General features: G+C 39.7%; 1 protein-coding gene and 1 long non-coding RNA gene across 2 annotated transcripts in view; one reads left to right on the top strand and one right to left on the bottom strand.

The window, feature by feature from the left end:
• Positions 1 to 12454, top strand: part of DSG4 (desmoglein 4) — a 40178-nt gene extending 27724 nt beyond the window's left edge. The window contains 6 exon segments of the mRNA NM_001314293.1: positions 1598 to 1825; positions 3962 to 4258; positions 5593 to 5735; positions 6062 to 6125; positions 7837 to 8045; positions 10895 to 12454. Coding sequence (NP_001301222.1) covers positions 1598 to 1825; positions 3962 to 4258; positions 5593 to 5735; positions 6062 to 6125; positions 7837 to 8045; positions 10895 to 11659 — 1706 coding nt within the window. The 3' untranslated portion in view covers positions 11660 to 12454.
• The window catches only part of LOC108633787, a 34067-nt gene that overhangs the window by 10092 nt on the left and 2293 nt on the right, over positions 1 to 21682 (bottom strand). The window lies entirely within an intron of this gene.

Genomic DNA, 21682 nt, shown 5'->3' with positions numbered 1-21682 from the left:
CTAAAAACGAAGGCCATTGTTTATTCCCCTAAGCCAAGTATCTGCACTGGCACAAGCCTTCCAGAGAGTTGAAATAAGTTTACTCAAGGATGCTCGGCCACTAGGTAAAGAAGCAGAGCTCTGCCTATAGCAGACACAACAAGGAGCAGATGCTGTCAACAGTGGCTTTAGCTGTGGTTTGCCACAGAAAGTGAAAGTCGCTCAGCCGTGTCCGACTCTTTACGACCCCATGGACTATACAGTCCATGGAATTCTCCTGGTCAGAATACTGGAGTGGGTAGACCTTCCCTTCTCCAGGGGATCTTCCTAACCCAGGGATCGAACCCAGATATCCAGCATTGCAAGCGGAGTCTTTACTGGCTGAGCCACCAGGGAAGCCCACAGCCCAAGGCCATAAGAAAGTTCAAGAGGATGAGAGAACAACACAGTACATAATCTAATCTGCAGGACAATCTAGTGTCTCTCTAATGAACCTAAGTCTAGAATAGAAAGTCAACTCCCAAATCGAGTATAAGAACACCCTGTACAAAACCATATACAGTATGAATAGGCTCCTGGTTTGTTATCATTCGAGTAACTAAATGACTCTACCATTTAGGCATACAGAAGACATCTTTAAAAGACATTTATTAACTTCACAAAGAGTGACCTAGCAAAATACCTAGAGATGATAATGTTCTGACTTACAAATGAAAATAGTAAGATTCTCTGCAAGTAAAAAACAAAACAATTCTTTATTCAATATAAAGTATAAAAGTAGACTAAAAGCCCAGACTCCTATTTCTTGATCCTCTGTACCTTCTAATAATACACTAACCCAAAATTTGTTTCAAATGGGTTAGGAAAAAAGCAAATATATTTATATTTGTTTTCAGAAGTACCATTTCAGAGAGAAACAGTATCTATCTAATGGATGGATTTAAACAATGAAACAGAAAAAAAAAAAATACTCAAACAATTATTTAACTTCAATTGCAGTTATTTCCACAAACACCAGACTCAAAAAGAACCCAGAATGAAAGGCTCTAAACTGGACTACAGAGGTCTCATTTGGGGAAATATGGTGGACTAGAAAGCAGTAAACCTCTGAGAAAGGACACTGAATTTTGCATTCTGAGATATGTAGCTGAATGAAACAGCGATGAAAAACATTTTAGGAAGAGTGATTAGAAGGCTCAACTGTTTGGTTTAGGAAACAACAAGTTCAAAGAACTAAAAAGAAGCCACTGTGCCAGGAAGGTGCTGAGCAAAGGCAAGAGTGGCTTCAGGAGATTTAAGCAGGCAGGATCCTATCACGCACCAGCTCAGGGACCACGTGGACTGTAACCTACTAGGCTTCTCCGTCCACAGGATTCTCCAAGCCAGAATACTGGAGTGGATTGCCATTTCCTTCTCCAGGGGATCTTCCCGACCTAGGGATCGAACCCGAGTCTCCCGCATTGGAGGCAGATGCTTTAACCTCTGAGCCACCAGAGAAGCCCAGCTCAGGAGTCAAGTCATGCTATTCCTCCATGCTGTGGCATCATCATGGGAGATGAGAAAGAATTTTCTCCCCAACACCATTTACCCCAACACCCTATATGTCTTGCTGTTTCAGATGGTTCTGTAAAAACAGCCACGGGAACCATATGTATCGAAGTTCCTGACGTCAACGATTACTGCCCAGTCATTGCTGCTGAGAGAGAAACCATCTGCATTGCCTCTCCCTCCATCCTGATCTCTGCTGCAGGCGTTAACAGTCACTCTTATGGGTCTCCCTTTACCTTCTGTGTTGTTAATGAACCCCCAGGGACAGCGGACATTTGGGATATCAGATCAGTAAATGGTAAGTAGAATGCAAATTTGCTTACACTCTAAGGACAAAAGCAAAAATAATTACTAAATAATTTGTCAAGTCACATAATAATACTTTCCAACTCTATGTCCACCGAAAGTGTAAAGAGTCCATAATAGTATGCGTGTTTATGGTAACTCTTGCTACTTTAAAATAAAGGCCTCACATTGATAAAAATTGAGATATCATTTCAGGCATCTTAACAATTTATGTACCTTGGGTTCTTTTTCCTGAGATGTTAGATGTATAATAAAAAATGAAATGTTTTGAGAGAATTTCATTCTGGACATGTGCATACTAAGTCTCTTCAGTCGTGTCCAACTCTTTGCGACCCTATGGACTATACTTTCCATGGGATTCTCCAGGCAAGAATACTAGAGAGGGTTGCCATTTCCTCCTCCAGGGAATCTTCCCAACCCAGGGATCAAACCTGCATCTCTTAAATCTCCTGCATTGGCCAGGGGGTTCTTTACCACCTGGTAAATTGCCACTTGGGAAGCCCCATTCTGGCCACAATAGCTCCCTCATCAGACATTCATTTGGAGAAACAGGAGAGACGTTGTGGGTAGGGTGGTAAGATGGCAATCAGAGTTCAAGGTAAGAGGAAAAATCCACCTTTCTGAGGCCACCAAACTTTTCCATTCATCCTAAAATGATGCCAGAAAAAAAAAAAAAAATGCCACCATTAAGGACTTGGAGGAAATTAGGTAACCTGTTTTCACCATAAAACCTTTTAGCCCTTTCATACAAAACCACCTTAATATTTTTAAAAGCTAAGCAATTGCATTAAAATCAAGATAACTCTGAGTTCATTCTTCCCTACAAAATTCAATGTGTTATTCTTAATAATTGATAACTACTTTTTCCTCATTCATATCCTAGATTTTATGAGGAAAAACAAGAAAAAATATTCAACATGAGATATTTTTATCACAGATTTGCCAGTAAAAAATATAGTCTTATTGGAAAGAATATTCTTAGGGTCCTATTTACATGCTGGTCTTGAAGAAAAGAAAAAATCCCACTTAACAGGTTGGGGCCGTGCCTTATTCGACTCTTATTTTGAGCTCAGGTTACATTTTGGTAGACATAGCCAGGTTATTACATAGCTAACTGAAAGCAATAATCCATAATAATAATAATTAACAACAATAATAATTGTTAAGGATTCATCAATTACTATTCATGATTTAGGAGTAAATCATTTCTAAGGCCTCCTCAGGTTGATAAATTTCAACCTATGTTTTAAGCAATGGTTTCTATAAAAATCAATAGATAATCACAGCACAAAGAATTAGTAAAATAATAGTTTTTAGAATAATTTTAAATGTTAAGACAGTGATTTTGAATAAGAGATGAACAACAGTCTTCATGAGCGTATTTGGAAGCTGTCATCCCAAACAGAAAACTTCTAATATTTCCTTTCAGCTCAATATTCTTCATTCATTGGACAAATATCCACTGAGTGCATATTATATGCCAAGTATTGTTGCTCTGGAAATAAGCATCATAAGTGTTCATTTTTAAAAACTGACAATGTATTCTGACTAAAGGAGCATGAAAAAAAGTCAGATCCTAAGTTAATCATGGGTATTAGGAAGAGTTAAATTTTTTAATTTTTCCTGTATATTCAAGTATAGTCACTTGACAATTTCTGTGTTGCTTTCAGGTATACAACAAAGTGATTCAGTTATACATACAAATATACCCATTCTTTTCCAAATTCTTTTTCCATATGGATTTTTACAGAGTATTGAGTAGAGTTCCCTCTACTATACAGTAGAACCTTATTTTTTATCTATTTTATATATTGTGGTATCTATCTGTTAATCCTCCATTCCTAATTTATCCCTCCCCCATTTCCCCTTTGGTAATCAAAAGTTTGTTTTCTATGTTTGTGAGTCTATTTCTGTTTTGTGAATAAATTCATCTGTGTCATCTTTTTAGATTTCACATATAAGCTATATCATATGATATTTTTCTTTCTCTGTCTGACTTCACTTAGTATTATAATCTCTAGGTCTGTTCATGTTGCTGCAATATGACTTCATTCTTTTTTATGACTGTGTAATATTCCATTGTATATATGTACCCCATCTTTAATTTATTTTCTCTCTTGCTTTTCAGCTACCTCTGCAATCCTGAAAGCTGAGCAGACTTTATATTCCGGATACTACGAAATCCCAGTCCTAGTAAGGGACAGTTTTAACAGAGCATGCGAATTGCCGCAGATCATAGAGTTAAGGGCCTGTGACTGTGACATCAACCACATGTGCTTGTCCTCGGGCACCACAGGCGTCAGCACCGGGGATGGTAGCTCTGTTACCAGTGTGTCTGTCACTGACAACCAAACTGAGGCTTCAAATGTTGGTATGGGATCAACAGGGATTGGCATGATCACTATGGGCGTCTTACTGCTGCTTCGTAAGTACTGGATTAAATCCCTCTTTTCAGCAGTTCTTCAAAATAAGACTGTAATCAGGTTCACTGGAATGGCCATTTCTTTTTGGTACCTATGGCAATGTTTGTGGAAATCTGGAAATAAGCAATGGGACTGATATGGGCATATTACTTGTTCAGTAATGGTAAAGTAAGAATATTCACTGGAAGGACAAATGCTGAAGCTGAAACTCCAATACTCTGGCCACCTGACGTGAAGAACCAACTCACTGGAAAAGACCCTGATACTGGGAAAGACTGAGGGTAGGAGGAGAAGGGGATGACAGAGGATTAGATGGTTGGATGACATCACCAACTCAATGGACATGAGTTTGAGCAAACGCTGGAAGATAGTGAAGGACAGGGAAGCCTCGTGTGCTGCAGTCCATGGGGTCCCAAAGAGTCAGACATGACTAAGCAACTGAACAACAACAACAACAATAAAATAAAGACCAGGGTTAGTGAGGGTCAAAAAGATGGGAAACATGCAAGTCCCTAAGTACAGGATTTTTGCTGTTGTTCAGTCGTTCAGTTGTGTCCGGTAACATAGCAGAGCATAAAGTAATCCCGTCATGACAATTTCAGCAGAGTCCTTTAAGAGCAGAAAGGCAGAAGTAATTAAGTCTAAATAGGAAAGTTGGGGAAGTCCTGATGGAGAAAATGACGTTAAGCTGAAGATCTTCTTAGAAGGAACATGGTGTGTGGGGAAATCCAGAAAAGCAGTCTAGGACATAGGAAAAGCACAGACATAAACACACATGTATAGATGTGCACACATGTACATAGGGGACTAGGAAATATAAAACTGGATTTGAACCCTGGATCTGCCAACAACCAGTCTGGAGTCTTAGATTAGCAGGAAGAAAGAACCTTATTTGCCTAATCTGTCATTAAAGTTTACCTGATCTTAAGTGATTAGTGGATTTGTATTGATAAACACGGATATGTATCCTCAATCCTTAATGTTACTCAATCAGTCGTGTCCGACTCTTTGCAACCCCATGGACTGTAGCCTACCAGGCTCCTCTGTCCATGGGATTTCCCAGGCAAGAATACTGGCGTGAGTTGCCATTTCCTCCTCCCGGGGATCTTCCCGACCCAGGGATCGAGCTTGGGTCTCCTATACTGCAGGCATATTCTTTACCATCTGAGCCACCAGGGAAGCCCCACTCAGTCCTTCAGGGGAAATTAATGCATTACATTGGTATTTTTCCCTCTAGTTCTGAATATCATGCCACATTTTCCCAAAAGCGATGCATTTGGTGACTTCCTAAATTGAGCAGTATGTGTTAACTCTTCCTTTCCACTTTCTTGGGCAGTGGCACCGCTCTTGCTGCTCCTGTGCTGCTGCTGCAAACGAAAACAGCCAGAAGGGCTGGGGACGAGTTTTGCTCCTGTGCCTGAGGGGGGAGAAGGAGTGGTGCAGTCCTGGAGAATAGAAGGGGCCCATCCTGAGGACAGGGTGAGTGGATTCGTCAGGTTCCACACAAGCTCGGTGTTTCAGTGGGATTCAACATGTCCTGATAATTATAAACTACACAAAGTTGCACATACATCACTTTTGAAATGTTTAACACAGGCACTTCCCTGGTCCAGTGGCTAAAACCCTGTGCTCCCAATGCAGGGGGTCCATGTTCGATCCCTGGTCAGAGATCTAGATCCTGCATGCCACAACTAAAGGTCTCATGTGCTACAACTAAGACCAGCGCAGACAAAATAAGTGATTAAATATATATTTCAAAATGTTTAACATAAAACATTTATTTAAAATCTTTTTTTTCTTTTCAGGATGTGTCCAACATATGTGTACCAATGACAGCCTCTAATACCCAGGACCGTATGGATTCCTCTGGTCAGTGGATGTCAAAATCTGTTTTCCTTTTTAAAATTTGCAAATTGTTCAGCCAGACAAATCTCACGTATAAGTACCTTACCAAAAATCAGCACATCTGTCATTTTCCTTGGAGGACAGTGTGAGTGGAGAGAAAGTTACATATTTGAAGTGGTGACTTTATTTTTCTGTCTTAAACTACTGTCAGTGAAGAACGATGTAGCAATTCAAAGGGCAAAAGTCTGGAACCAGAATGCTTAAGTTTGATTCCCAGCTCAGCCACTTACTAGTAATTAAGTCCTTGAGTAAGACACCTCACCTCTCTGGGCCTCAATTTCCTTCTCTGAAACTGAATTTATGATAGTACCTACTTCAAAGTGTTGCTATGAGGAGTAAATGATCATACATATATATACATACTATATGTTATATGTATAGTCTACATATTATCTATTATAGGTATAGTATGCATATTATATATTATATGTATAGTATGTATATTACATATTATATGTATGTTATATATAATGTGGATCATGTATGTTACATACATTGTATATGAATGTGTGGATGATATATGTGCTGTATGTATATATGTATATCACAAAATATACATTAGAATAGTACCTTGCACAGTAAGTGCTACCATTATTTATAAAACAAGCAGTTCAAAAAAAAAGCGAGAAAGAAAAAACGAAGCAGCAAATACGTTCTCCTAAGAATACACTGATGGAGAAGGAAATGGCAACCCACTCCAGTGTTCTTGCCTGGAGAATCCCAGGGATGGGGGAGCCTCACGGCTGCTGTCTATGGGGTCGCACAGAGTCGGACACGACCCAAGCGACTTAGCAGTAGCAGCAGCAAGAATACACTGAAGGGGACAACAGAGGATGAGCGGTTGGATGGCATCATGGACTCAATGGACATGAGTTTGCACAAGCTCTGGGAGTTGGTGATGGACAGGGAAGCCTGGCGTGCTGCAGTCCATGGGGTCGCAAAGAGTTGGACACGACTGAGTGAATGAGCTGAAATGAGGAACTTTTCTTAAATTCATACATGCATTTGCCTCACCACTCTTATCCTCTCCTAATTTACCAAGTTCCAGAAACACCCTAAAATACTGGAAAAATACCCAGCATTGGGCAATAACTGAACAAAGTCGAGAGGCTGCCCAGTTCTAGAGCAGGCTTGTGATGTCTCAGCGATGGTTTCTGAGTGTCCCAAGCCAGACTCTGACTGCAAAGAGCCTTAAGGTGACTGAACACTCCTATGGAATCCCATTCCCCATCCAGCACCAGGGTGAATGAGGACCGTGAGTTTCAGTTTCTGCAAATGTGTGGCTGGCCTTGCTCTGGAGGGCTCATGAGTGAGTGCAAGTCTTCTCAGCCAGGCCTGGGGAGCTTGCCAGAGGCAGCCAGAGAAGGAACTGGTACGGGCAAAACGGAGGCTCTGGTCCTTTTGGCCTCTTCTGCACCTTCAAGTCTTTGGGATGGAGGTTCCCAAAAGGTGACAAAGCCACGCCTGATACCCGGCTCCCTTTGAACTGTTTATTTAGTTTTATTTTTATCAGCAAGCCTAAAGATTATAGATATACTTGGAATTGCTCCTATATATACTAGTGTTCCAGAGCCTTCCCTTTGCTGGAGGGAAGGGGTGGTGGCGTTGCTGACAGTGTCTACGCGGGTAAACAATGCAGATGACTCCAGCACCGTTGAACCCCGTCTCCTTTCAGAAATCTACACTAACACCTATGCAGGAGGAGGAACAGTTGAAGGGGGTGTCTCGGGAGTGGAGCTCAGTACCGGTCTGGGGGCGGCCGCTGGCCTGGCAGCAGGAGGAGCAGCGGGCACTGCGGGCAGGAGGAGCTCGGCGGTGGGCATCCAGCGGGACTATGGGGACACCGGCCTGAACCTGGCTTTCCTGGACAGCTATTTCTCTGAGGTAACTTCCCTGCACACAGCTCCACAAAATAGTCTTGGGACTGAATAATAATAATAACGATGGTGGTAAAGTCTTCTGAAATCTATTCGGGGACTCTTAACTCTACCCTAATCCTGAATAAAAAAATATTTCTCTGAGGTAATTCCCCTGCACACAGTTCAACAATATTATCATTCACTCTTGAGAATGCATAATAATAACAATGGCAGAAGATTCTTTTCTGAGATATATTCAGTTACTTTTAACTCTATCCCAATCTTGAACTGAAAATATTTCACTCTTCCTTAAAATACAAAAAGCCAACTTACTGAAACATGTCATATCCAATCTCTGACGACTGTGAAAAAGGCTAGTATCTCATCAGTTTCCATTTCCCTTCTGCTATTTTCCTGTATTCTGTTTCTTTCTGGTGTTCCCAGTGTTTCCCACAGCAAAGAGCAAAGCAAGAGAATCCCAATCAAGAAAAACTGTGTGTTCATGTCTGTTCTTCACAGTGTCCTTTCAGGCCTGCAGATACCTCCAACAGAAAGGAGAAAAAATAAATCAAAAGCCAGAATTAGGGAAGAAAGAGAGCAGAAACTGAGGAATAGGGCATCACCAAGATTTGATGACAGATTAGGGCCCGGAACCCAGGTCTCCTCATCTCTACTCAGGGGGAGAGGATCGTGGGTCTATGAGCATGCCAGGAGGAAAGACGCAAGGCACTGGGATGGCCTAACAAGGTAGCACAAAGGATAAACAGAGGATTTATTTAAATTATCTTGTGAATTCCTATTTAGTACCTTTATTTCTCTTATTTAGCACTCCATTTTATCTCATATTCTAATTAGCCCATTTTACTCCTTATGGTGGCAACACATGAGTTTTACCACTGCTCTTAACAAAAGATGCTAAAGATGTTGTTGTAAGTTGTATCTTAAAATTGGTGGTTACCAATACCACTATAGACAGAGCATGAATAGTATCAGTAATTTAAATGAGTCATCCACACCACTCAAGTACATTTGGCAAATGGGCACAAATTATATACATGTCGTAGAAGTGTCCTAGAAATTATATTCAAAGAATCATTCATAAAAGTCACATTAATATTTAAGGAACTTTGCCATTCCTGTCAAAATTGCACTGGGCTTTTTTTTTCTTTTTTCCATTTGGTTTCAACTGGTGTTTTATGGGACCAAGAAAATCAAAGTTCATTCTTCTTTCTCTATGGGCAGTGAGGTCATGCCAAACATTTTAGCGTTTTTCTTACATTAAAACATGGCACTGAATTTCAGGTGGGGAGAACCGGCCTTGCCCTCTGCAAGGTAAAGCCTCTGCAGAGTGGTATCCATGCTTCTTTCCAGTCACTTTTTTTGCACCACCGCCACCGAGCCCAGCAGCTAACTTGTGCTGCAGGCAAGAGAGGGCTGTCCTCTTCCTAGCCCATTTTACTAGTCATGTAAAATATTCAACAGCAAAGTTTTAAGGTGATACCAAACTCATGAGTAATTGATTTCAAGACCTAAAATCATTTACTTCTAAAGGTAGGATTTAGGGCCTTCCCTGGTGGTCCAGATGGACTTCCCTGGTGGCTCAGACGGTAAAGCGTCTGCCTGCAATGCAGGAGACCCAGGTTCAATCCCTGGGTCAGGAAGATCTCCTGGGGAAGGAAATGGCACCCCACTCCAGTATTCTTGCCTGGAAAATCCCATGGATGAAGGAGCCTGGTAGGCTACAGTCTAGGGGTTGGGACTTCACTTTCACTTTCTGATGGTCCACTGGCTAAGACTCCACACTCCCAATGTGGGAGGCCCTGGGTTTGCTCCCTGGTCAGGGAACTGAGAAGGAAATGGCAACCCACTCCAGTTTTCTTGCCTGGGGAATCCCAGGGATGGGGGAGCCACCAGGCTGCCGGTGGGCTTCCGTCTTTGGGGTTGCACAGAGTCGGACACGACTGAAGGGACTTAGCAGCAGCAGAAGCAGGGAACTATATCCAACATACCACAACTAAAGATCCTGTGTGCCGCAACTAAGAACTGGCACAGCCAAATAAATAAATAGAAATATTTTTTTAAGAAAAAGTAGGGATGTAGACGCTGGTACAGACCATAGTGAAAGCAGCATGATGCAGTGGAGAAAAGATAGGTGGATTTGACGTTGTGTTAGACAACTATTTAAGTCTTGGGCATGACATTCACCTTCTCTGGGCCTATGGTTACCTTATTTATAAAAGAAAAAAAGGGTCAGATTGTATCAGGGGATTTTGGATGGTGTTGGGCAGGCCCTCTGTGGGATTTCATGGAAACCACCAAGGGCTATAGCAGTTGAGGCAAATAGGGAAGGGAAACACCAGGTCTCTGCTCCCTCCCCACACCTTCAAACAAAGAAGTTCTCATTTCATCACTTCTATATGTTGAGGTCACGCCTAGGATTTCATTTAAAGGGTCTGTCATTTTAAAAAATTTTAAAAATCACAGTAGATAAGTCCCTCCTGATAACATAACTCCAAAAACACCCCAGCTCTCTTCACCTAGGCCACATAAAATAAGCCTCTGAAACACAGAGCTATGTACACCTCTATAGATGTTTTTATTCCAAGTTGATCAAATATCTCTCCTTAAATAAATAATGATTTGCACATAACTAAATATGTTATTATTTTAGACCACCTCAGAAACAAAAGACTATGCACACTGATCTCCTTTCAGAGTTCCAATTATTTAGAAATACGGCAATCAATCAGGGTATCTCTCAGTTCATTCCATTAAATCATCTTAGATCGGATGTCTCTAAGGCATTGTTGTTGTTCTTTAATTATTTTATAGAGAAAAGAAACTTCTAATTGTCGGTTTTTCTTCCAACTTTAGAAAGCATATGCTTATGCAGGCGAAGATGAAGGCCGCCCTGCAAACGATTGTTTGCTCATTTATGACCACGAAGGAGTAGGGTCTCCCGTGGGCTCCATTGGCTGTTGCAGTTGGATTGTGGATGATTTAGATGAAAGCTACATGGAAACTTTAGATCCAAAATTTAAGACTCTTGCTGAAATCTGCTTAGACACGGAAATTGACCCATTTCCTTCACAGCAGTCCTGTATCCCCATCAGCACTGACCTCCCTTTACTTGGACCGAACTACTTTGTTAATGAATCTTCAGGAATGACTCTCTCAGAGGCTGAGTTCAAAGAAGAAATGGCAATACCTGAACCCGTGATGCACGGGGATATTGTAGTGACCGAGACTTACACTTCTGATCCGTGCGTGCAACCCACTACGATTGTCTTTGATCCTCCGCTTGCACCCAATGTTGTAGTAACGGAAACAGTAATGGCACCTGTCTATGAGGTTCAGGGGAACATTTGTGTCCCTGCTGAGTTAGCCAACACACACAATGTAATCTATGCTGAGAGAGTGGTGTCTAGTCCTGGTAGGGCTGATGTGAGCAGTAGTAGCGTGAGTGATGGTTGTAGGGGACCTGTGATGAGCGGTGGTATTTTGGTAGGACCAGAAATTCAAGTGACACAAATGGTGAGTCCAGACATTCGCATAAGCCAAACTATTGGTTCCACATCCCCAGTGACCTCTCGACACAAAGTAACACGGTACAGTAACATACATTACTCCCAACAGTAAGTGTTATATGGTCAATACTCTATGCAGACCATGCACCTTGTAATCACCAACATATCCATCAAAGATGCATAGTGCACCATATTTAACATTTTAAGTCAACAAATGTTCAAAAATTCTAAATTCAGTGAGATTCTTTGATTATATCTTTTGGGGGGTAAATATGGCTAAGCACTTTAGATAAGCCTTAAAAAAATTTTTTTTTCTGATTCATTATGTGCCAAAAAAACTTCAAGAAAATGTGTTACATCCTTTGATACTGTCTAATAAATAGAACATAATTCATACAGTGAATATTAGGGACTTCAGGCCTGTAAAACTGGTCACATAAACCAAGATGCTCTTGTTCTTGAAGGTTGCATAGACAAGCCTTGTCTGCATTCAATAGCCATGAATACATATGTTATGAATACATACATAAATACATACTTCTATTTAAAACTTTTAAGTGGAAAAAATGAATTAAATGTACATTTTTGAAGTGAAATTGAAAAAGAAGATGGAGAATCTGTTAATAGAGATCTAAAGTCACTTGTCTCATCAAATGGTTTCTCAAGATATGCAATGATTAGGGCATGCTTAATATAATACAGGGAAAGAGTTCTTAGCTGAATGTGTCACTGAAAACGGTCCATCAAAAGGAATTATATACATATATAGATATGCATATATTCATATCAATATGGATGAATTCTTATTGCACTTTATTCATTTATATCATCAACTGTAAATTAATTTAGACTAGCAGAAATATAATTATGACAACATGACAACAGAAACAGTTTCCAGGAGAAGTATTGGAGATTTTACTCCTCAGAGAATGTTTTTTTCCCTGCTTTTGTTAATTATGTCAGAAAACCATATGAAATGTGGTTTAATCAGTTTAACTGACCTAAGTCATAGACTATTCCTTTGGCAACCAGATAGCCTCTGAAAGCACCTCTCTAATTATGCATACATTCAACAATATTTACTTGGAAGCTTCTCTGTGTTGAGTGCTGGTCTTGATTCTGAATGTTAGTTGAAGACAACTGGCAAGATTCCTGTCTTCAAAAAGCTTCTAATTCATTTCTAGACTTAAAACTCTGAGGATATGGCTTTGAGTTCCTACCAAAAATAATTAACAAAATATTTAATTCCATTACCAAGTTGTGTTTCTCTTTTTAATGCTACTAGTAATGTTGAATAAATAAAATGGAAACCCATGCACAGATTGCTTATTTTTACTAGGCATCAAGCTGTCCTGAGAAAAAGAAATTCTAGAGAGAGAGTTTTATTTAATTCTGTAGAATATGTAAACTATATAGTAGTAAGTATAATGATGTGACTAGCAAAATAATATAAACGGAATAAATTTATTTTCAGGGCTTATTTTCTTCTGGAAGGAAATAACCGTAGTGCTTCTTGCTTAATATTTTTATAAGTAAAAGTGTTGAAGCATTTGGGGCCTTTCACAATCTCCTGTCCAGTTCTTTCATTTTATAGAAAAATTTTCTGTGATCTGTCCCACTATCAATATGCAAAGATTTAATGGTGCTTCAAAAAGAGAAATCCTACTTCTGGTGGATGCATTCCTCCATACTATCCATGGAAATGAGATCAGAACCATTTCATTTTTTCTCTCAACATTATCAGTGGAGAGGAAATTCTCCATCATTCTAGGAATCAATCATATGTGACTCAAGCCTCTGAAATTGGCATATGTTAAAAAACATCATCTCAAACAAAATAAAAGGCAAAAAGCAAGATTTCTCCTGCTTAAGAGGGTACTGATAAAGATGACATAGCATTTGTATTAACATTTGAAAATGAACCCAGGAGTCCAGGAAATGAGATTTAATAAACAAATATAATAGAAGTAGTTTGAATTATATCTACTGCCCCATAGAGTGAATAAATGGGTTCTTTTAGAAAAGTCTTATCAGGTGAAGGGAAAAGAAGACATTGACAAGACAGAATTTATAAACTTCTTTCAGAAAAGCATTCTTTTAAAATGTTCCCTCTTTTGGATTAGATACTTCTGATTGCAATATATTACTGAATATAATAATGTTTTATAAATGTCTTCAATAAAAAATATGTGATAAGAAAATATATCTTTTATTTTCTCTTTGGTGCATGCAGTATTCCATACACAAATACACATTTGGAAAACTGTTTCCCATTTTGTTACTAGGTGATTATCATCTTTATCATTATGTGAACAATATAGGAACATGAATCCACTTATAAACCAAAATTCAGAATAATGTATTTATCAGTGGTAGAATTTCTCAATAGCATCATTATTTTACAAGTAAATGGCTCATTATAAACTAACAAATCAATTGAATAAGCTCCAGAATTGTTATAGACATTGTATAAATTATCAAACATCATCTCTTCCCACTGTATTTAAATTTAGCAAAATAGGGCTGGCTTCCCTGGTGGTACAGTAGCCAGTGCTGGGTACATGGGTTCCACCTCTGGTCCAGGAAGATTCCCAAGCTGTGGAGCAACTAAAGCCCATGGGCCACAGCTAGACCCGTGTGCTGCAATTACTGAAGCTTGCACCTAGAATGTGTGCTCTGCAACAAGAGAAGCCACCACAATGAGAAGCCCTCTCACTACCATAAGGAGTCACCCTGCTCACCACAACTAGAGAAAGCCCGTGCACACCAGCAAAGACTCAGCACAACAAATAAATAAGTAAAGATTCAACCTCTAAAATTATTTTTAAAGTTATTAGTACTATTTCTGTACCAGAGGTATCAATTTCTGTTGAAATAAGAAGAAGATAATTAATTTCAATTATTTTTTAAAGGCTCCTTGAAGATGGTGACCCCTGAGGTAGGCCAAGTAGAATTCTATCTGACAGTGGTTCCGAAAGTATCAACATCAGAAATACAGGATATATTCAGAAGCACTAACAGTTAAACATAATTTAAAATGTCTGAAGCAAAATATGAATTATCACACAGTCAGCCATTTTATATAATGCTTGCCATACGAATTACTCGAAATTATATTTTATTGAATTCTCTTTTTTTCTTTTTTACATTAATTTATTTATTTTAATTGGAGGCTAATTACCTTACAATATTGTGGTGGTTTTTGCCATACATTTACATGAATCAGCCATGGGTAAACATGTTATGTGAACTTAAGTAAATAGCAGAGTTAAAATTCAACCGCAGAACAGCCTAACCTCAAAGACCTTATTATTATTACTCATCAAATTCTTCCAACGTAATTCTAGAAGGACATATGGGAGACAGACAGCAGAGGATCTTGAATCCCATTAGGGTTTTGGATTTAACTTTTTAGAAAGTGGCTCAGATAATTAAGAATCTGTCTGCAATGCAAAAGACCTGGGTTCAATACCTGGCTCAGGAAGAGCCCCTGGAGAAGGAAATGGCAACCCACTTCAGTATTCCTGCCTGGAGAATTCCATGGACCAAGGAATCTGACAGGCTACAGTCCATGGGCCACAAAGAGTTGGACACGACTGAGCAACTAACATTTTCACTTTTCATAGAAAAGGAGGGTTCCAGTGAAAATTTTTGTGTTAATGAGTGACTAGGTCCTATTTCATGAGATGACACTGGGACAGGCCTCAGAAATCTCATGATACGTGCTGTGCTGTTGATTATATGATACAGAGATATCCCCGTGGCCAGATCACTAAGGCAGAGAGCCCAGTATGGTGTCAGGATCTTCCGAAAAGCCAGCATTCCAAGCTGAGCTTGCTGGCCCCAAAGCCTGGAGATGGCCTGTACACTGCTGAGGTGGGCAAGCCGATGGTGCACTGTCTAAAACAACTCCAGTCGATCATTCTCTATGTTAATTGAAGGCTGTATACATTGCATGGCCCTGACCTATTTCATTACTTCAGGTGAGGCAGATGGACAATTTCAGTTTCTACAGTAGAGCATGCTTTCTCATAGCTATCACTCTGCCCCACCCTGGCTCCTTAACCTGAAACCCTCTTCCCTTCCTTCATCTGCTCAGCTTCTTCATTCTTGTCTCTCAACACCCACTTCGAGCATTGTCACTTTCTAGGAGAATTTCTTGATACCTATTCCTATTGACCCAACCTACTTGCTCAGCTACTTCTCTACTCCCTTCAGCAACAAAGATACTATATTTTCCCTATGCCTGCCAGTCTGTGAGCCCCCTGAAAATAAGGGCAATTTTATCATTTCTGTTGGAGAAGGAACTGGCAACCCACTGCAGTATTCTTGCCTGGAGAATCCCATGGACAGAAGGGCCTGGAGGGTTAGGGTCCATAGGATCGCAAAGAGTTGGACACAACTGAGTGACTAGCACACACATCATTTCTGTATCTCCAGCATCAGCAGAATGTCTAGTCTAGCACATGCACACGTTACTTTTGGAAGCAAAGAATACAGTCAAGTTCTCTCAAGCACCTAAAAGGAAGTGCCTGTATTTAATCATAATATATTTCTCAAAAGTGAAAGTTGCTCAGTCGTGTCCGACTCTTTGTGACCCTGTGGACTATACAGTCCATGGAATTCTCCAGGCCAGAATACTGGAGTGGGCAGCATTTCCCTTCTCCAGGGGATCTTTCCAATCCAGGGATCGAACCCAGGTCTCCTGCATTGAGAGCAGATTCTTTACCAGCTGAGCCACGAGGGAAGTCCAAGAATACTGGACTGGGTAGCCTATCCCTTCTCCAGCGGATCTTCCCGACCCAGGAATCAAACCTTGGTCTTCTGCATTGCAGACGGATTCTTTACCAACTGAGCTATCAGGGAAGCCCATATTTCTCAAAACAACCATGAAAACCAAATAAATGAACCCTAAACATTATACTGACTAAACATGTTACATGAAAAATCCCATTCCCAGAAAGCCAATACTTCTTGTTCAGCAGTGTTACCTCTAGACAACAGCCCTTTGAATGACCTTTGAAAGGTTTGTGTAAATGCCATCCTTAGCAAGAAGACACAAATATAAACTCATGAAGACAATTACACTTTGGGAGAAATTCACCATTTTACAGGAAGAGTAATAAAGTCATTGAAAGCAATCTCGTGTGCTTTTTGAAAGAAGTTATGAGACAGATGAATAACATATTAATAAATTCTAAAACGTTACAGAGAAGATGCATCTGGGGAATGTAGTTCCTTGAAGACCTTAAAAGTGAGTGAAGGTGAAGCAAACCTGAAAGCTGGCCATCAGGTATCCAAAACAACTGGTTTTAAAGCAATGACGACAGATTTGTTTTTCTAGAGTATAAAGGTATTGTAGTTTAGCATCATGATTCTGTGATTGGATTCTGAATTTTTCTATTATAGTACTCTTCTATAATTTGATTTTCCCACATTATCATGAACATCATTCTTTCAAAATTCTGCAAAATATTCATAAATTTGCACACACACTTCTAACCATTCCCTTAATCCCAAAGAACTAGGCTGATTCCAATGTCTGCTGTTAACAAAGCTTCAGTGGACATTCATATATACACATACATCCACATGTACATAATCACAGGAGCACATACATATGTTGATATATTTTTATAGGATAGACTCTTAAAAAGGAGGTTGCCATATCAAAGATACATGCAAATAATTTTTTAGTTTTCCTAAATTTCCCTCTCAACAAAGTGTATCAATTTACATTCCCACCAACAGTTCTTAATAGGACTTCTTAACCACAAACTTAATAATCGTTAATCAGCTGATTTAATCAGTTTTTAAAATTTCAATAATCTGCCAACAAAGGTCCGCCTAGTCAAGGCTATGGTTTTTCCAGTGGTCATGTATGGATGTGAGAGTTGGATTGTGAAGAAGGCTGAGCACCGAAGAATTGATGCTTTAGAACTGTGGTGTTGGAGAAGATTCTTGAGAGTCCCTTGGACTGCAGGGAGATCCAACCAGTCCATTCTGAAGGAGATCAGCCCTGGGTGTTCTTTGGAACAAACGATGCTAAAGCTGAAACTCCAGTACTTTGGCCACCTCATGCAAAGAGTTGACTCATTGGAAAAGACTCTGATGCTGGGAGGGATTGGGGGCAGGAGGAAAAGGGGACGACAGAGGATGAGATGGCTGGATGGCATCACTGACTCGATGAACATGAGTTTGAGTGAACTCCAGGAGATGGTGATGGACAGGGAGGCCTGGCGTGCTACGATTCATGGGGTCGCAAAGAGTCGGACATGACTGAGCGACTGAACTGAACTGAACTGGACTGAAGAATTATGATTACCTGATGTATACCCATTATCTGCATACATGCTAACAATCAATAAATATGAGTTGATTGAATCATAGAATGAGCCATTAAATTATTATAAATTACCATATATGCTTAGATATATTTCTAGTCTCTCCTTTATTACACTGATGTATTAGTCAAGTATGCTGATAATCCTGACTATTGTTACAGGTGTATGACACTGTTTTTAGTGTGTTTATAATATTTGGCTTCCCTGCTGGCTCAGAGGTTAAAGCGTCTGCCTGGAATTCAGGAGACCTGGGTTCGATCCCTGGGTCGGGAAGATCCCCTAGAGAAGGAAATGGCAACCCACTCCAGTACTCTTGCCTGGAGTATCCCATGGAGGGAGGAGCCTGGTAGACTACAATCTATGGGGTCACAAAGAGTTGGACACGACTGAGCGACTTCACTTTCACTTTATAATATCTGGTAGGTGTAGTCTGCATCCATTACTTAATTATTTTTAATTATCTTGACACTTCTGATGCACTCAGCTTTGAAAAAAAAACAATAAACAATGGAATTTTGATTGAAAATAAAATTAAATTAAATTTATAGATGAATAACTTTGAGGCTTTCAAAATTAGCATTAATCTAATGCTTTGCCATTTCTGGTGTGATATTTTACACAGGATGAATATTTCAGAAAAAATGTAAAACTTCCAGAAATTTGAGACTGTTAATAATAAGATTACTTTTCATTATAGCCATTGATTGATTGATAGTTTTATTTTCTTTCAAAATCATTTCTTCTACTTCTTATGTGTAAGTTCAGTAACCAAAAAAAGAAAAGAAAAGAAAATCATACAGTGCAGGGTAAAATAAAGTTCCCAATAGTAAGATAAAAGTTCTTGTCATCATAATATATTTCACAAAACAACTATGAAAACCAAACAAACAGACCCTAAACAATATACTACTGAACATATTACATGGAAATTCCCAGATGTTACCATGTGTCCATATATAAATGATTGTTGCAATATTTTAAACATGGACTAAATATTAAATACAGATAATGAAAATTAATTTGCTATTTAAATTCTATTTCAGCTTATTTGAAATAAAATTAGGAGCAAAAAAACAGAATTTATATGAAGAAAGAATTATTGGTGGAGATCTGCCCGTACTTTTATGGATTGTTGAGAAAGTGAATAAGCAAGTGATTTCATCTTAGCATTTTCAAAAAAATAATAAAATCAAGTGCAGAAAAAATAAAGGAAAAGGCAATAAAAACCAGTCCAATAATGATGCAAATAAATTCTTCTTTCCAGATAAAGGTGGTGATTGGTACTGAACTGTCGGCATGGGGGTACCAGGTGCTGCTAACACAGGGTGCTTGTCCATTAGCTCATGGGCAGGCTGAATTGCGCACAAGGACGGTAACGCAAGGATACCAGTACACAATGTAGAAAAAGTGAGTTGAATTGAGCGGGAAAAAATGAAAGCCGAGGACTACCTGTATTTACTGTATTTACTGTTGTTGATATAAAGAATCAACCTCAAGTATTGAAAATGTTTTTCTTAAAAAGAAGACCACACTCTGGTTAGAAATCCTAGAGCTGAGTTTCCCTGTGATTAGTAAGATGACTGAGTTAAAGGTAAGAGAGATGCTGAATGTGCGTTTAATAGAGGCAGTGAGTGTGTGCGGTGAGTGATGATGAGGTGTTAGTACAAAAGTCACAGTGTTTACATGTGATCAGCATAAATATTGGTTGACTGGGAAGTCTTCCTTATGTATTTAACAAGGAGGTACTGATAGGGTGGAACCAGTACTCTGGTACCAGTGAGGCATAACCACCAGGTGTGGGAAATCCGAAACCTTTACAACTCATAGATGAGAGTTGTAAAGAAAGAAGAATGAAAGAACAAGTATTTATTATTATTATGCACCAAGCATCATGGTAATTACTTTTCAAAAATTTTCTCATTTAATCTACTCTATGATCTTCCTTTCCAAGATGAGGAAAAGTGAGAAAAAGAAAAATGATATGGGAGTCACTGTGATCTATTTCCAATGCTCATTCATTCTTTAATTAAAAACATCCTTTTGTTAGTTGCTCAGTCCTGTTCGACTCTTTGTGACCCCATGGACTGTAGTCCACCAGGCTCCTCTATCCATGGGATTTCCCAGGCAAGAATTCTGAAGTGGATTGCCATTTCTTTCTCCAAGGGATCTTCCTGATCCAGGGACTGAACCCAGGTCTTCTGCATTGCAGGCAGATTCTTTACCATCTGAGCCACCAGGGAAGCCCTACTCAGTTCTTTAGAGGAAATTAGTGCTGTGTTACATTTGTATTTATCCTTTAATTCTAACTATAACCCAGGTCTCCTGCATTGCAGGCAGATTCTTTACCAGCTGAGCCACCAGGGCCTATGGGCTGAGTGCTAGGAATAAAGAGGCTGAATTAGGGTCTTTGCCATTAAGGCCCTCACAGTCAGATGCAGGAAGTAGTAAGAGTTAAAATACAGGATGACATGGGACTTCCTTGGCCATCCAGTGATTAAGACTTAGACTTCCAATGCAAGGGGTGCAGTTTCAATTCTTTATTGAGGAACTAAAGATCCCACATGCCTCACGGGAGGCAACCACAACATAAAACAGAAGCCATATAGTAAAAAATTCAACAAAGCCTTTAAAAATGGTCCACATCCAAAAAAAAAATTTTAAAGAAAAAAAAAAAAAAACAGTATGACAAGTGTTTCATAAGGGGTATGAATGTGAGGATTAAGGGGAAAGAGAAGGGTCGCCCAGCTGAGTCGAGTCGAGAAAGGCTTCTCCTAAGAAATGACCTTTGAGCTGAGTCTGGCAGGACTACAGGAAATAGCCAATTAAGAAAGAAACAGGAATGGCATTCCAGGTTAATAGAACAGACTGGAGGAGAGACACAGGGTGGGGTGGGGGTGGGGAACATGAAGAAAGAGATGTGCTCTTTCTGAGAAATGAAAGTAGCTTATTAAGGCTGGGAATGAAGGAAGATGCTTGTATAAATGAGAAGTCAGAGGCCTAAATATGCATGACAGCCTAAGGTATTTTAATTTTAATCCAAAAGTCAGAGTGAAGTGAAAGACCCTCAGTTGAGTCTGACTCTTTGCAACTCATGGACTGCAGCCTGCCAGGCTCCTCTCTCCATGGGAGTCTTCAGGCAAGAAGTGGAGTGGGTTGCCATTTCCTTCTCCAGGGAATCTTCCCCTCCCAGGGATGGAACCCATGTCTCCTGCATTGCAGGCAGACTCTAACCTCTGAGCCACCCAGGGCTTTTTCAAGTTAAAGAAAACCATTCTCTAAAGAAAGTTGAAGAGAAACTTTCTCTAAAGAAAGTTTAAAAGAACCACTAAAATATTTAAAGAACAGTGACTGTGGAATCATTTGGGAAGTTTGCACTGGTGTAGACAGGAGGAGGAGGAAGCTGTTGGTGAGAGGATAGAGGAAGTTCTTTCAATGAAACAAGGCAGTGAGGGCCTGCTTTGAGCTTCCTCTACACATCCTGATCCTGGGGCTAAATGAATAATTCAAAATCTTATTTGAATTTGTGCATTTCACATCATCAGCCAGTAGTGGCAAGCAGTTATGCCAGCCCTCTCCCAAAGATGGCACTATAAGCTAAAGACATCAAGCCTATCAAGGCCCTGGAAATGAGGCAGCTCTCCCTGGAGGACCATCGGCACAAGGAACAGAACATGGACACAAGACTAAGCCTTTCACCTTGAGAATAACATGTTTTCTACATTTACAAGGAATAGAAATGAAATCAAAGCAAAGTCAGTGTTAGGAGTTTAAGCCCTTTTTTTTTTTTTTTT

Source organism: Capra hircus, chromosome 24 (genome assembly GCF_001704415.2).
Source record: "Capra hircus breed San Clemente chromosome 24, ASM170441v1, whole genome shotgun sequence".
NCBI lineage: Eukaryota > Metazoa > Chordata > Mammalia > Artiodactyla > Bovidae > Capra > Capra hircus.
Note: the sequence above shows the minus strand (reverse complement) of the source record. Positions and strands in the feature narration are given on the sequence as shown.